At 43.7% G+C, this 15226-nt stretch overlaps 1 protein-coding gene across 9 annotated transcripts in view; it reads right to left on the bottom strand.

The window, feature by feature from the left end:
• The window catches only part of ank3b (ankyrin 3b), an 813000-nt gene that overhangs the window by 27957 nt on the left and 769817 nt on the right, over nucleotides 1-15226 (bottom strand). For all 9 annotated transcript variants that reach the window (XM_078565894.1, XM_078565900.1, XM_078565892.1 and 6 more), the window contains 2 exons: nucleotides 14996-15070; nucleotides 2463-2594 (listed from right to left, as the gene is read on the bottom strand). In XM_078565894.1, coding sequence (XP_078422020.1) covers nucleotides 2463-2594; nucleotides 14996-15070 — 207 coding nt within the window. The remainder of the gene's footprint in view (nucleotides 1-2462; nucleotides 2595-14995; nucleotides 15071-15226) is intronic.

The raw sequence follows: 15226 nt of genomic DNA, 5'->3' as shown, positions 1-15226 counted from the left end.
ATGAATCAAACTGGCTGAAGACTGGCATCTGTGATGCTGGGGACCTTAGGGAGAGACTGATGGATCATCTGCTCGGCACTTCTGGCTGAAGATGGTTGCAAAATACTTCAGCCTTGTCCTTTGCACTGATGTGCTGGTCTTCCCCATCGTTGAGGATGGGAATGTTTGTTGAACCTCCTCCTCTGGTTAGTAGTTTATTTGTCAACCAATATTCATGACTGGATATGACAGGACTGCAGAGCTTTGATCTGATCCATTGGTTGTGGAATTGCTTAGCTCCTCTCTATTACTTGCTGCTTCTGCTGTTAAACATACATCTAAGTCCTGTGTTGTATCTTCACCAGGTTGACACCTCATTTTTAGGTGTACTTGGTGCTGCTCCTGGCATGCTCTCTTGCACCCCTCACTGAATTAGGTTGTAATGGTTGAGTGAGGGATATGCTGGACCGAGTTTACAGATTGTGACTGTATTCAATTCTGCTGCTGCCACAGCACCTCATGGATGCCCAGTTTTAAGATGCTAGATCTGTTCTAAATCTATCCCATTGAGCACGGTAGTAGTGCCACACAACACGATGGAGGGTATCCTCAGTGGGAACACAGGACTTTGCCTCCACAAGGACTGCGCGGTGGTCACTTCTACCAATATTGTCGTGGACAGATAGATCCGCGACAGGTAGATTGGTGAGAATGAGATCAAGTAGTTCTTCCCCTCCTGTTGGTTTCCTCACCACCTTCTGCAGGTCCAGGCTAGCAGCCATGTCCTTCATGACTCAGCCAGCTCGGTTTTGGTTAGTAGTGGTGCTACTGAGCCACTCTTGATGGACATTGAGGAGACTCCCCACCTCAAGAACATTCTGTGCCCTTGCGACCCTCAGTGCTTCCTCCAAGTGGTGTTCAACACGGAGGAGCATTAATTCATCAGTGGAGTTTGGGGGAGGGGGTGGGGGGGTTGGTGGAAGGGGGAGGGTGGCGGTAGGTGGTAATCAGCGGGAAGTTTCCTTGCCTACGTTTGATCTGGTACCATGAGACTTCATGGAGTCTATGTTGAGGACCCACAGGGCAACTCCTTCCCGACTGTATGCACCACTGTGCCGTCACCTTTGGTGGGCCTCTCCTGCTGGTGGGACAGGACATACCCAGGGTTGGTGATTGAGGAGTCTGAAGCATTGGTTGTAAGCATGATTCTCTGAGTATGACTTTGTCAGGCTGTTGCTTGACTTGTCTGTGAGGCAGCTCTCCCAATTTTGGCACAAATCTCCAGATGTCAATAAGGAGGGCTTTGCAGGGTCGACCGGGCAGGGTCATTTCCAGTGGCTAGGTTAACGCTAGGTAGTCCATCTGTTTTATTCCTTTTTAACTTTTCTGTAGTGATTGGTCCAATTGCTTAGGAGAGCAATTAAGTGTCAACCACATCCTGAGAGTTGGGAGTCACATGTGGGCTAGACCAGGTAAAGATAGCAGGTTTCATTCCCTAAAGGACATTAGGTGAAACCAGATGTTTTTTTTTTAACCACAGTCCAGTAGTTTCATGATTTGATTCCAGTATATTAATGGAGTGTAAATACCATCAGCTGCCATGGTGGGATTTGAACTTGTGTCCCAAGAGCATTAGCCTGGGCCTCTGAATTACTGGCATCACCACCATTCCACCTTCCCCACTTATATCAGCTGATCATCAATTGTGGTAGATTGACAGAAAAGGTAAATATTCTAATTGCTGTCTCTTGCCTCATTAAACTGCTTCTTCTTAAGAATAAAACAAATGAGTTGAATTGTAAAAGTTCTAATTGCTTTCCTGATGATAGTAATTAAAATGTTCACATTTGTAGGAAAACAGTCCAAATCCAGTGCTGGCCTATATGGAAGTCTCCAAATCCAGTGCCATCAAACTCACTCTCTGCCTATCCCTTCACATCTGACAAACAGGAATCCATCAGCGAACCAACACATACTCAATGACTAGTTTGGAAAATTGCAGTCCCACACATTTCTGTCAATCTGAGTGTCATTGTGACACAAAATTAAAGGAACCTTCATCCCTCACTATATCACCAAATACCAGGATCTTTTCCCAGTGCTATCAAACCCCAGGACTATCCCCCATGCAACTAAACCCCAATCTTCCATTCCCAGTCCTGCTACCAGATAGTTACCATGAATTGGTGCATTTTGCATACCATCTTTATGTATGCCATTTCACTATTTCACAGATTATTGGGCAGTTATACAATTCAATTCCCAGAGCATCAGTAAACATCTCAGAATATAAACTAAGAAAAATATTTTTAAAATGGAGAATTCTTATAATGCAGCAAGTTTAGATCTAGAATGCATTGTCCAAGAGGATGGTGGAAGCAGGTTCAATTGTAATTTTTGAAATGGAATTGGACATATATAGCTAGAATTTATGATTTTTATCACACATGCACACACTTTACTTCCATATCCTTTTAACTTACTTGTAGCATCTTTTCCATCTCGAAGGACCCATTTCTTTAACAATATAAAGCTCTGAGTAGTCAGAGAGTTCGGATTTTCAACCCGAATCTGATTTATATCATCAACGGAGAAGTTCAATTCTCTCGCTAGCTCTGGAAGAACAATAAATGCAAAGAGAAAGTTAATTTCTTGTTTTCCTCCTTGCAACAGTCATTGTCTACAAGCCAAACATTGAGTTACTGCAAGGAAGGAATGACAGTCCTCTTTATATTGAAGGCAGGCATAAAGGAAAGAAAAACACTCCCAGCCCAACACCTCTCTTGCCCTCACTCCAGTTTTTTGCTTATTCCTGGCCTCTCTGCTCTACTGCTAGGAGTCAACCCTCTACCCATTACACCCATACTCCCACATGGGATTCACTTCCAAAGCCTCTTTTGCCTTGCCTCCTCTCTCCCCAATCTTCAAAATGCCAAGAAGCCATCTATCAAAATGCATCCTTTGGCCTCCCTCTCCCAACAAGTTTTTGCTTGGTACCCACTTCCTCCTCCACCCACCACCCCTGTCCAGAATGCACTGGAGACCTGCAGCTCTGTCAGACAAGGCAAGTTGCTCAGAACCTGAAACAGACTCTCATTCAATGTCAAAAGCTGAAGATGTGGATTTGATCTGAGGCAGCTTGAAAATAGAAAAGCTGGAGTCCTAAAGAACGCCGCCGAGAGAATGGAAAATCTCTCTACTTATTGCAGCATCAACCATTCCTGGGTCAACTAAGGTTAATAGCCCTGCAATATCTGTGTTCCTAAACATTGACCCTCCTTATCCTCTTCCCCATTTAGTGAAGTGTGGGTACTGTTGTAATGTGGACTCATTCTGTCTGATAATCACAGTCAGACTATCTAAAACTCTCAGTCAGGAAAGAGGCAGCAAGGTATTAAATTGCCAAGATTTTGCCAAAGTTCATTTGCTTTTACTGTTTACAGCAATGAGCGCCTCACTCTGTTCATTGTTACAGCTGGTAATGTGCTAATATTGCATTCTGTAACTTGTTCACTGAGTAGGCTTTAATTTCCCCCAGTAGGCAGTTCACTACCATCTTCCATCATGCACTTACACAGACCAAATTCAACAACAGCTTATTAGGCAGCAGGACATCACTTTACTGCTCGTGTGGCATTCCTTGAATATGTGGCACTCATTATCATTATGTTCCCTCCCTTCTGTCAACAGCGAAGGCTGCAGCCCGTTCAACATTCAGATGGTACAAAGCCGCTGGCAAAATATTGCATGAGTTTAAGGCTAATTTTCTGTGGAGTCTTCATGATGTACACGTTTGGAGGGAGCCCAGGGCTGTGGTTACCATTTCATGGTGGAAGGTGGCAGGGGAAGATAAAAGTCAGAGTGTATGGCTGCATGACACCCCGCACCCCCTCACCGTATCTGCACAGCAATGTGTCTAGAGTGAGTTATAATGGCAAGTTGGATAAAACACAACGGAGTTTGTGCTTCTGCTGTTTTTGAGGAACACATAACCAATTAAGCGCCTCATTTGAAACGGGCATTACTACCCCACTGTAACAAAACAAACCAAATCTTTAAAGGAAACTCAGTAATTCAAATTAAAATGACATTCCTGAGGTTGTTAATGCACAATGAACAATGTCTCCCCCACCCCAAGCAACCATTGGTTACGGAAGGCATCAGCGGAAACCACTTGCTCCCTCACCAGGGACACCCGGGCAGGGACCTAGCTGCAAAAGAGAGGCAGGCAGTCTGGCTGAATGACCCCTTTGACCACCTGGACCTGTTAATGTCTACCTTGGCTAGGCCAGGCGCATGCCCATTCCCCTCCGCACCGGGTGGTCAAAGGTCGGGAGGGCGGAGCTAAGCGCAGTCAGAAATTGAGGAAGAGCCCCTTCAGATAATGGAAGAGGGGCTCCAAATGTATAAATATGAAACACAAACTCCTCCAGGCTGCAGGAGTTGCAGGCAGTCCAGGAGTCCGGGAATCGGCTTAACCGTTTTTCCTTCTATACATACAGTGGCAAAATTATATATTGCATAGAATTTGCAGCCATAAACAGGTCATTGGGCCCAACTGGTCCATACTGGTGCTTATGTTTCACATGAGCTACCTCCCATTCTGTTTAACATTTCACCCCAGGGACCATATTATTCTATTTCTTTCTCTCTCTTGTACTTATCTAGCTTCCCATTAAATGCATCTATATTATTCACCTCAACCACTCCATGTGGTCGTGAGCCCCACAGTCTTACCACTCTGTATTGGATTTATTAGTGACTGTCTTACCTTTATGACTTCTATCATTGATCTCCCCTAAAAATGGAAGCATCCTCTCTGCGTTCACCCTATTAAACCTGCTCATAATTTTAAAGACCTCTATCAGGTCATCCCTCAGTCTTCCTAGGAGAGAAAAGGTGAATTTCCATTTACCACACAATCAGTCGAACAAATTAAACTCCCCACTTTGTAATCTCCACTGCGTTACCTCACAAACACAGTGTTGTCCCAGTGCCAACTGATTAGCTGAAAATGTACAAATACCTCTAAAAAATACACAATGCAATGCTTTACTCAACTGAGCAATCAGCGGTCGCTAACGAGCAGGCCCACGGCAACACAATCCAGCTCAACACTGGTAGTTGCTTCTACAACTGCATGAAATCCTATGCTACTGGAAAACACAATGGCTTCAAATAAAAAAAACACCTGCTGAGATTTGTTCAAAATAAAAATCACCATGTATAAAAGGCGTGACCGAGCCAAGGCGACACCACAGAATAGATCGCCAGTCTGGGGAATCAGTAGCTATGCATTTAAAAGGAGAAGGGATGTTATTTCATTGAGGATCATAGGTTCTAGTCTGGACTCCAGAGACACGTAATCCAGGCTGACATTCCAGTACAGTACAAGAATCTGTTGTTAGGGATAGAGTGACTGAGCATTTGGACAAATACGAGCTGATCAGAGAGAGCCAGCATGTATCTATAATGGACAAATCACGTCTAACAAAACCAGATGAATTTTTTGAGAAGGTGTTAATGTGATAGGTAAGAGAATGACTCTGGATGTTATTCATATGAACTTTCAGAAAGCATTCAACAAGGTTCCACGTAAGAGGCTGTTAACAAAACCTGGAGTGCATTTACTTGGAGATAACCAATTGGCCTGTATAGGAATTGGTTAGGAGATAGGAGGACAGTGAGTAAGGATAGCAGGTATGTACTCAAGCTGGCAGGATGGGACTCATGATATCCCCCAGCTATCTGTACAGGGTCGCAGGTTTACACATTATTAATAAATGACTTGGATGAAGGAATAGCCATATATCCAAGTTTGCTGACAACCCTAAGTTCGGTAGCACAGTAAATGATGAAATGGAGCAGAAAGTCGCAAAGGAACGCTGATCAATTAAGTGAGTGGACAAAACCTTGACAGGTGGAGTTCAGTGTAGGGAAGTTTGAGATCATCCGCTTTAAACCTAAAAAAGGTGGATTAGAATATTTTCTTAATGCAGGAATCTAGGAACTGGATGAGCAAAGATTTAGGCATCCAAAATACAAAAATCACTAAAAGCTAGTGATCAGGTAAAAAAAAAACCTACAAATTTAAAACCCTAAAGCAATGTTGACCTTTATATCAAGGGGGCTGGAATATAAATGGGCTCAGTTCTGGACATCGCACCTCAGGAAGTATACACTGGCAATGGAGGGAATGCAGTGTAGATTCACCAGAATGATACTGGCTATAAAAGGTTATCTGGTCATCACATTGTTGTTTGTGAGAGCTTGCTGTGCACAAATTGGCTACTGTGCTTCTGTACTATAATGGTGACTTCAAAAATAATTAATTGGCTGTAAAGTGCTTTAGGGTATTGCCCTGAGGATGAGAAAGGTGCTACATTAATGCAAGTTCTTTCTAAATGTGAAGCGGTTAATTTTTATTTTCAACAAGTCTGATAAATTTACATAATTGTCCTGCACCCCATTCATCAGCGACACGAAGGTAAAAATCTGACAGCTGCACATTTCAAAATAGCTCGTGTCCAACCTGATGTTGACCCATTCTAACTGGTTGTTGTTGTCAGACAAATACCATATTGTAACTGTGATTATTCTACACACTCTAAGACTGTGCATCAGGATTGCTTGTTTCATCACTATTTCTCAAAGAATAAGAGGATGAATATCCCTGACAGAAACAGTTCATGTTATTATGATTTGCCTCATTATTTATTAGTTATTGTGCCTATTGGTGGGAGCTCACTCAGTGTCGGGCAGACAGGAAAGCTCAAGTTTTCACACAATACTGCTAAACGCCTCCAATCAAGCAGGACTCCACGAGGGATTGTAGAGTCAGTCAGTGCTTACCTGGACCGCAGTCCACCAAAGAGCAGACAGCAACTGCAAGGGCAGCAGGATCCTGAAACACCTCTCGCGAGTGCTCACACTGCTTCCATGGACTCCACCAATCTCTAAGAGACTTCCCGTCCATCTCGCATTGGTGAGTTTCTGCAGTGCATCGTGTAGATGGTACACACTGCTGCTACTGTGCATAGGCGGTGACAAGAGTGAAAGATAGTGAATGAGGTGCCAATCAAGTGGGCTGTGTTGTTCTGGATGGTGTTGAGCTTCAGGAGTGCTGTTGGAGCTGCACTCATTCAGGCAAGTGGAGAATATACCATCACACTCCTGACTTGTCACAGGTTGTTGCAATAGTGTCAGGAGCCAGGGTTGAAGGAGTCATCCTTCTAAACCACCTAGTCTTTTAAAAGAAAACTCAAGCACAGAAGATGAGATTACTTTAAAGCGGACAGGTTGGACTGGATTTTCATCCTAGAGGCGGGTTTAAGACCATAAGATGTAGGAGCAGAAGTAGGCCATTCTGTCCATCGAGTCTGCTCCACTCAATGAGATCATGGCTGATCCGATAATCTTCAACTCCACTTTCCTGCCTAGCACTGGGTGGTGGGAGTCGGAAAATTTCCTGCCTGGGCCCACCCACCTTGGAACAAAGTGCCAGCAAAGGTGGGATTTCCATTCTGGGGGGTGCGCATGCGTACTGGAGTTGCGCCTGCTGCCTCCGGAAAGAGTTCGGAGGCAACAACATGGGCTTCCGGAGATGGAGCTGAGCTGCTGAAAAGTCTTGTTAGTTGGAATGATGACAGCAAAATGAAGAACAGGCCTCTAGCCCTTGCCGCCCATATACTCCCATTGCCCAACTCATGCCACCTCATATCCTGCATATGGATACATAATGAGGCCTGGCTGACAGCCCAGACATCCATTAGTCTGCTGAAACAGCTGCGCCCCAGGGAAAATTTTTTTCAGCTATTGGGACTTTAAAGGGTCTGGATGATTGACACTTTTATAGGGCTGTAGTGAAAGCAGTTTTTTTTTAAAAGTAGAAAATTATGAATGAATGATTGTGTTTTTTAAAAGCTTTTTCATACATCCTATTGTTACCATAAGGTTTAATAGTTCTGTACAGAGCTTATAGTGGGAGAATGGGCATGGAAGTGCCACAGCTTGGCATGGGGGGTATGGGTAAGACCCTTTGAACTTACCTTTCAAAAGCATCCCTCATCCAGACTATGGATCATGACACCTCTGATGGGCCACAAACCATGAGTCATTTTAAAGCTGGCCCAACTCCACAAAAATTGTGGGGGACTAGGAGACGCCTATCCCCATGATGGAGCTGGCCAGGTTAGGAGTGTAGGGTGGGGGCTCACGACCTGCACCAACCCACACACACTTAACCCACACTGGTGAAAATTGGGAGTTCCGAGAATGGGATTGGGAATGCCAAAATGGGGTCCTGGCCGCCATTTTTTCCCCTCCATGGAGTCTCCGACTCTCTGAAAATCCAGCCCATTATGTCTGGTGCCTGGGAAGAGCACATTCCTCTGCATGATTGATGCACAATTGCCTCTTGTATATTGATGGAAAGAAAACCTTTGCAGCTCACAAAGCCATGGGATTATAATGGACCCCATCACTGGCGCCCTAGACTTTGGAACATGGCAACACAGGGGGAGGGGAGTCAACTCATCCTGCTGCCTCTTTTTGCCCTGGGGAAATGTGATGAAAGTGTACAATGTATCCGTAACCTGCTTGATATATCTGTGCTCATGAGGTTTACTGGTATTGCTCAGAATGAACCTGAAGCATGCAAGGCTGTGGTGACTTTGACTGCCATTTTGGTGGTGGAGTTTACCCAAAGGGTAAGTCCGTCACAGTCAGCCAGGGCGAAGAGAAGCCTGGAAGATAAGCTTTCCTTAGGCTTTCCCATGGAGTGGTATATTTGCAGCCATGTATATTGGAAAGTCTGGAAAATATTTACAAACGAAACATTTTGCCCTGTAAACACATTGAACAAGTCTCAATGCCGTAAGGACACATCGCATGGCGCCAGATATAAAATTTCTAATTATGTAAAAACAATAGCCATTAAAATGTCTTAAAGCGCTTCTCACAATAAATTATTTTGAAGTTCAATGGCTATTGCTTTGCTCTGTAGATGAACAATTTTTTGTTAGTAACATCCCACAAGGAGCAAAATGAGATAAGTAACCTACTTTTTAGTTGAGGGGGGAATATTGTCCGGAAACCAAGCAAATTTTTCTTAAAATACCACCATGGGATCATGAATGACCTGAACTTCTCAAACACACAAGCAGGAGCTCATTTTAAAATAATATTGAAGGATAGCACTTGCAACAAAACGGCATTCCCTCATTCAGACACTGGAATGTCAATCTAGATTTGATCTCCAAACCTTGACATGGACTGGAACTCATAAATCTCTGGCTCATTGGTAGGACAATTGCCTATAAAGCCCATCAGGCACACAATATAACTCTGCAGCTGTGGAAATATTCACAAACTATTAACAACCTGTAACAAGCTAAAGTCAAAACTTTTCTCACTTTTTACCAGCCTTTAGTTGAACACCATCTTTTAGAGAAATATGAACGCTCAGATTCATACTAAACATGGACAAAGTCACCTGTTGGCACTTTCATCCAATATTACACAACTTTTTTCTAACATCTTCTTCAATAAGTTTAGCAAAAGAGAGAGACGTCAGGTCCTTTGTTTCAAAATCAGAACATTTCTTAAAGCTGAATAATTAGAAAAATAGCACAATAACTGAATGATAGCCAGGCCCACAAATTTGGCTCTGTCTAATGATTCTACTGGATTAGATAAACATCACGATAAGAACCTAAGAAATAGGAGCAGGATTGGGCTATTTGACCCTTCAAGCCTGCTCCATCATTCAAATAAGATCATGGCTGTGGCTCAACTCCACTTTCCTGCCGGCCCCCATAACCCTCGACTCCTTGGTAGGTCAAAAATCTGCCTAACTCAACTGTGGATATATTCAATGGCTCAGCCTCCACCGCTCTCTGGGGTAGTCAATTCCAAAGATTAACGACCCCCTGAGAGAAGAAATTCCTCATCTCTGTCTTAAATGGGAGACCCCTTATTTTGCAATTGCCTCCTTGTTCAGGATTCCCCCATGAGAGGAAGCATCCTCACTGTCAAACTCCCTCAGAATATTATATGTTTCAAGAAGATCACCTCTCATTCTTTTAAAGTCCAATGAGTATAGACCCATCCTGAGGCAACAGCGTCTGGCATGCCATCAAGTTTGAAAAAAAAAAGGGGGTGTGGAAATCAAATAATAACACCACAGGAAAATCATGAGGTGATTGGCTAGTTAGCATTGCTGCTGTTTCCCTTTTTCCAATGATAGGGACTGAGTCTAAGCCAACTGAAGGGAAAGGAGTAGCTGATGAGTCTTACCTTTTATTTTTAAGTAAGGTTAATTAGTATTAGTAAAGGTTTATTATTAGTATTAAGGTTTAATGGAATGAAAAGGATAATAGCAATATGGATATGAAGCTGGCTGAGTGACAGGAAAGAGAGTAGTGGTTAATGGATTTTTTTTTGGAGTGCAGGAAGGCTTGTAGTAGAATTTCCCAGGGGTCAGTGTTGGGTCCCTTGCTCTTCCTGACATATAATAATGACCTGGAGCTTGGTATACAGCGCACAATTTCAAAATTTGCAGATGATACAAAGCATGGAAGCATTATGAACTGTGAGGAGGATAGTGCAGAACTTTAAAAGGACATTGACAAGTTGGTGGAATGCAGAGGCAAGTGGCAGATGAAATTCAATGCAGGGAAGTGTGAAGTGATTCATTTTGGTTGGAAGAACATGGAGGGACAGTATAAAATAAAGGGTACAATTTAAAGGGGATAGGGGAGCAGGGGCACCTGGGTGTATATGTGCATAAGTCACTGAAGGTGGCAGGACAGATGGAGAGAGCAGTTAATAAAGCATACAGTATTCTGGGCTTTATTAACAAGGGCATAGAGTACAAGAGCAAGTTGGTTATGTTAAACTTGTATAAAACACTGGTTCAGCCTCAACTGGAGTATTGTACCCAATTCTGGGCACTGTCCTTTAAGGAGGATGTGAAGGCATTGGAGAGAGGGCAGAAAAGAGTCACAAGAATGGTCCAAGTGATGAGGAACTTTAGTTATGCAGATAGATTGGAGAAGTTGGGACTTTTTCTCTTGGAGAGGAGATTTGATAGTAGTATTCAAATACATGAGGGGTCTGGACAGTGCAGATAGGGAGAAAATGTTCCCACTGATGAAAGGATCAAGAACAAGAGGGCACAGAGCTAAAGTGACTGGCAAAAGAAACAACAGAGACGTGAGGAGGAAGTTTTTCATGCAGCGAGTGGGTAGAATCTGAAATGCTCTGCCTGAGAATGTGGTGGAGACAGGCTCAATTGATGTATTCAACAGGGAGTTGGATTGTTATTTGAAAAGAAAGAATATGCAGGGTTACAGGGAGAAAGTGGCGGAGCGGCACTAGGTGAATTGCTCATTCAGAGAGCCAGTGCAGACACAATGGACCGAATGGCCTCCTTTTGAAACTGCGCTACAATAATTTGGTGATTCTGTGAACCTGCTCTACCTTTCCTCATAAGAAAACCCCTTCATCCCAGTAACCAACCTAATAAACCTTCTCTGAACTCCCCCCAATTGAAATTTACCCCTCCTTAAGAAAGGAGACCAATATAGTACACAGGACTCCAGGTGTGGTCTCACCAATGCCCTGTAGAGATTTAACCAGACTTATCTACTTTTATACTCCATCCCTCTTGCAATAAAGGTCAATATTCCATTTGCCTTCCTAATTACTTGCTGTATCTGCGTGCTAACTTTTTGTGATTCATGTACAAGGACACCCAGATACCTTTGTGGCACAATATTCTGCAGTCTCTCTCCACTTAAATAACATTCTGCCTATCTATTCTTCCTATCAAAGTAGACCACCTCACACTTTCCCACATCATAGTCCATTTGCCAATCTTTTTCCCACTCACTTAACCTATCTATATTTCTTTGCAGGCACTTTGCATCCTCCTCACACCTTACTTTCCTGCCTATCTTTGCATCAGCAGCAAAGTTGGCCACAATACAATTGGTCCCTTCATTCAAGTCATTAACGTAGAGCGTAAATAGTTGAGGCGCTAGCACTTATCCCGGTGGCACTCCACTAGTTACAGTCTGCCAACCTGAAAATGACCCATTTATCATGACTCTGTTTTCTGTGGGACAGTCAATCCTCTCTTCATACTAATAAATCACCCCCAGCACCATGACCTCTTCTCTTATGTAGCAACCTTTTATGTGACACCTTATTGAATTCCTTTTGGAAATTCAAATACACTGCATCTACTAGTTCTCCTTTATCTACCCTGCTTGCTACATCCTCAAAGGACACCAACAAATATGTCAAACATGATTTATGTTTCATAAAACCGGATTGACTCTGCCTGATTGTATTCTGATTTTCTAAATGGCCTGCCACTACTGCCTTAATAATGGATACTAGCATTTTCCCAATGACAGATGTTAGACTAACTGCCTATAGCTTTCTGTCTCCCTCTTTCCTTGAATAAAAGTGATCACTTTACATTAGCATCTGCAGCACACAAGGTGGTCATTTGTCACATCGTGTCTGTTCCGGCTCTTTTGAAGAACTATCCAATAAGTCCCACTCCCCTGCTCTTTCCCTGTAGCCCTGAAAAATGCTTCTAAGTATACATCTCATTCCCTTTTGAAAGTTGCCATGAATCTGTTCCCAACACTCACTATTCTCCCACCCAACTTTTCAGGCAGTGCATTCTAGATCATAACAACTCACTACCTCATCACTCCCAGTTTGCTAATTATTTTAAATACATGTCCTTCTGCCACTCAGAGTAAAAGACAAGGTTGAAGTAATTTTCAACCATCTTCAGTCAGAAGTGCCGAGTGGATGATCTATCTCAGCCTCCTCCTGAGGCTCCCATCATCACAGATGCCAATCTTCAGCCAATTCAGTTCACTCCATGGGATATCAGGAAATGGCTGAAGGCACTGGATACTCCGAAGGCTATGGGTCCTGACAGCTTCACAGCAACAGTATTGAATATTTGTACTCCAGAGCCAGCTGTACCCCTAGCCAAGTTGTTCCAGTGCAGCTACAACACCGGCATCTACCCGGCAATTTAGAAAATTGCCCAGGTATGTCCTGTCCAATCTGGCCAATTACTGTCTCATCAGTCTCCTTGTGATCATCAGCAAAGTGATGGAAGGTGTCACTTGCAGCATTATCAAGCAGCATATACACAGCAATAACCTTCTCACTGATGCTCAGTTTTGGTTTCACCAGGGGCACTCAGCTCCTGACCTCATTACGCCAAACATTGACAGAAGAACTGAACTCAAGAGGTAAGGTGAGAGTGACTGCCCTTGACATCAAGGCAGCATTTGACTTGAGTGTGACATCAAGGAGCCTTAGCAAAACTGGAGTCAATGGGGATTGGGGGAAATCTCTCCACTGGTTGGAGTCATACCTAGCACAAAGGAAGATGGTTGTGGTTGTTGGAGGTCAATCAGCTTAGTCGCAGGACATCACTACAGGAGTTCCTCAGGGTAGTGTTCTAGGCCCAACCATCTTCAGCTGCTTCATCAATGACCTTCCTTCCATAAGGTCAAAAGTGGGGATGTTCACTTATGATTGCACAATCAGTAACATTCACATCTCCCCAGATACTGAGGCAGTCCATGCCAATATGCAGAAAGACCTGCACAACATTCAGGATTTGGCTGATAAGTGGCAAGTAACATTCGTGCCACACAAGTGCCAGACAATGCCCATCTCCGGCAAGAGAGAATGTAACCATCGCCCCTTGACATTCAATGGCGTTACCATCACTGAATCCCCCACTATTAACATCCTGGGGGGTTACCATTGACCAGAAACTGATCTGAATTAGCTATATAAATACTGTGGCAGCAAGAGCAGGTCACAGGCTGGGAATTCTGTGACAAGTAACTCTCCTCCTGACTCTCCAAAGCCTGTCTACCATCTACAAGGCACAAGCCAGGAATTTAATGGAATACTCTCCACTGGCCTGGATGAGTGAAGCTCCAACAACACTCAAGAGGTTTGACACCATCCAGGACAAAGCAGCCCACTTGATCAACATCGCATCCACCGCCTTCAACATTCACTCCCTCCACCACTGACGCACAGTAGCAGCAGTGTGTACCATCTACAAGATGCGCTGCAGAAACTCACCAAGACTCCTTCAACAGCGTCTTCCAAACCTGCGACCTTTACGGCCTAGGAGGACAAGGGCAGCAGGCGCATGGGAACACCTCCGCCTGCAAGTTCCTCTCCAAGCCACTCCCCATCCTGATTTAGGACTATATCTTATATTCCTTCATTGTCGCTAGATCAATCTCCTAGAACTCCCTCCCTAACAGCACTATGGGTGTACCGACACTACATGGACTGCTGTGGTTCAAGAAGGTGGCTCACCACCACCTTCTCAAGGGCAGTTAGGGATGGGCAACATCAATGCCAGTGAAAGAATGAAAAAAAACAATTTCTACTTATTTACTCTATAAAAACCCTTCATAATTTTGAATATCCCTATTAAATCTCCCTTTAATCCCCTGTGCCCTGGGGAGAACAATCAATTTTCTAGTCTTGCCACATAACTGGAGCACTGCATTCTAAGAATTCTCTGGGCACTCGCCAAGGGCATAGCATCTTCCTAATGGGCAGTGCCCAGAACTGAACACAATACTCCAGCTGGGGTCTATCCAATACATTTATAAAGGTTTAACTTCCTTGCTTTTGTACTCCATGGCCGGAATTTTACGGTCCCATTGTGACGGGGATGGGGTTGTAAAATGCGGTGAGCCATTGTAAGCTCCATTGACTTCAGCGGGAACGTAAAATCCCATTGCCGTAAAATTCCGCCCCATTTATAACGTCAATGCTCGCTTATTTTGTTTAAAAAAATAACCGGCCACCTGCAACCACTCCAAATAGGAGTCGGATTTCCATGAATCTATTATAATGGTTCCATGTACTTTAGGACCCAACAATTTAAGGGAACTTTTTATTTTTCTTGAGGGTATAAAAAGGTAATGGAACTGCATCTTACCTGTCCAGCTCAGTCCGAGGTGATCTGCTACTATGGCTGTCCTTATATCTGTCCTTTCGCATGGGCTCTGAGGACCTGCGGTTTCAAATACTGCATTAGACCAACATTCCGCGTCACATACATCACATCCAAATTTTGGTCATAAAGCTACTCGTGCCCATATCATATACGACATGAATGTTCCCTAGTGACCTATACAAGCGTAAATCCTATCGCGGATCTGAGGTAAGG

This window comes from Cetorhinus maximus, chromosome 20 (assembly GCF_964194155.1).
Source record: "Cetorhinus maximus chromosome 20, sCetMax3.hap1.1, whole genome shotgun sequence".
In the NCBI taxonomy this organism is placed as follows: domain Eukaryota; kingdom Metazoa; phylum Chordata; class Chondrichthyes; order Lamniformes; family Cetorhinidae; genus Cetorhinus; species Cetorhinus maximus.
Note: the sequence above shows the minus strand (reverse complement) of the source record. Positions and strands in the feature narration are given on the sequence as shown.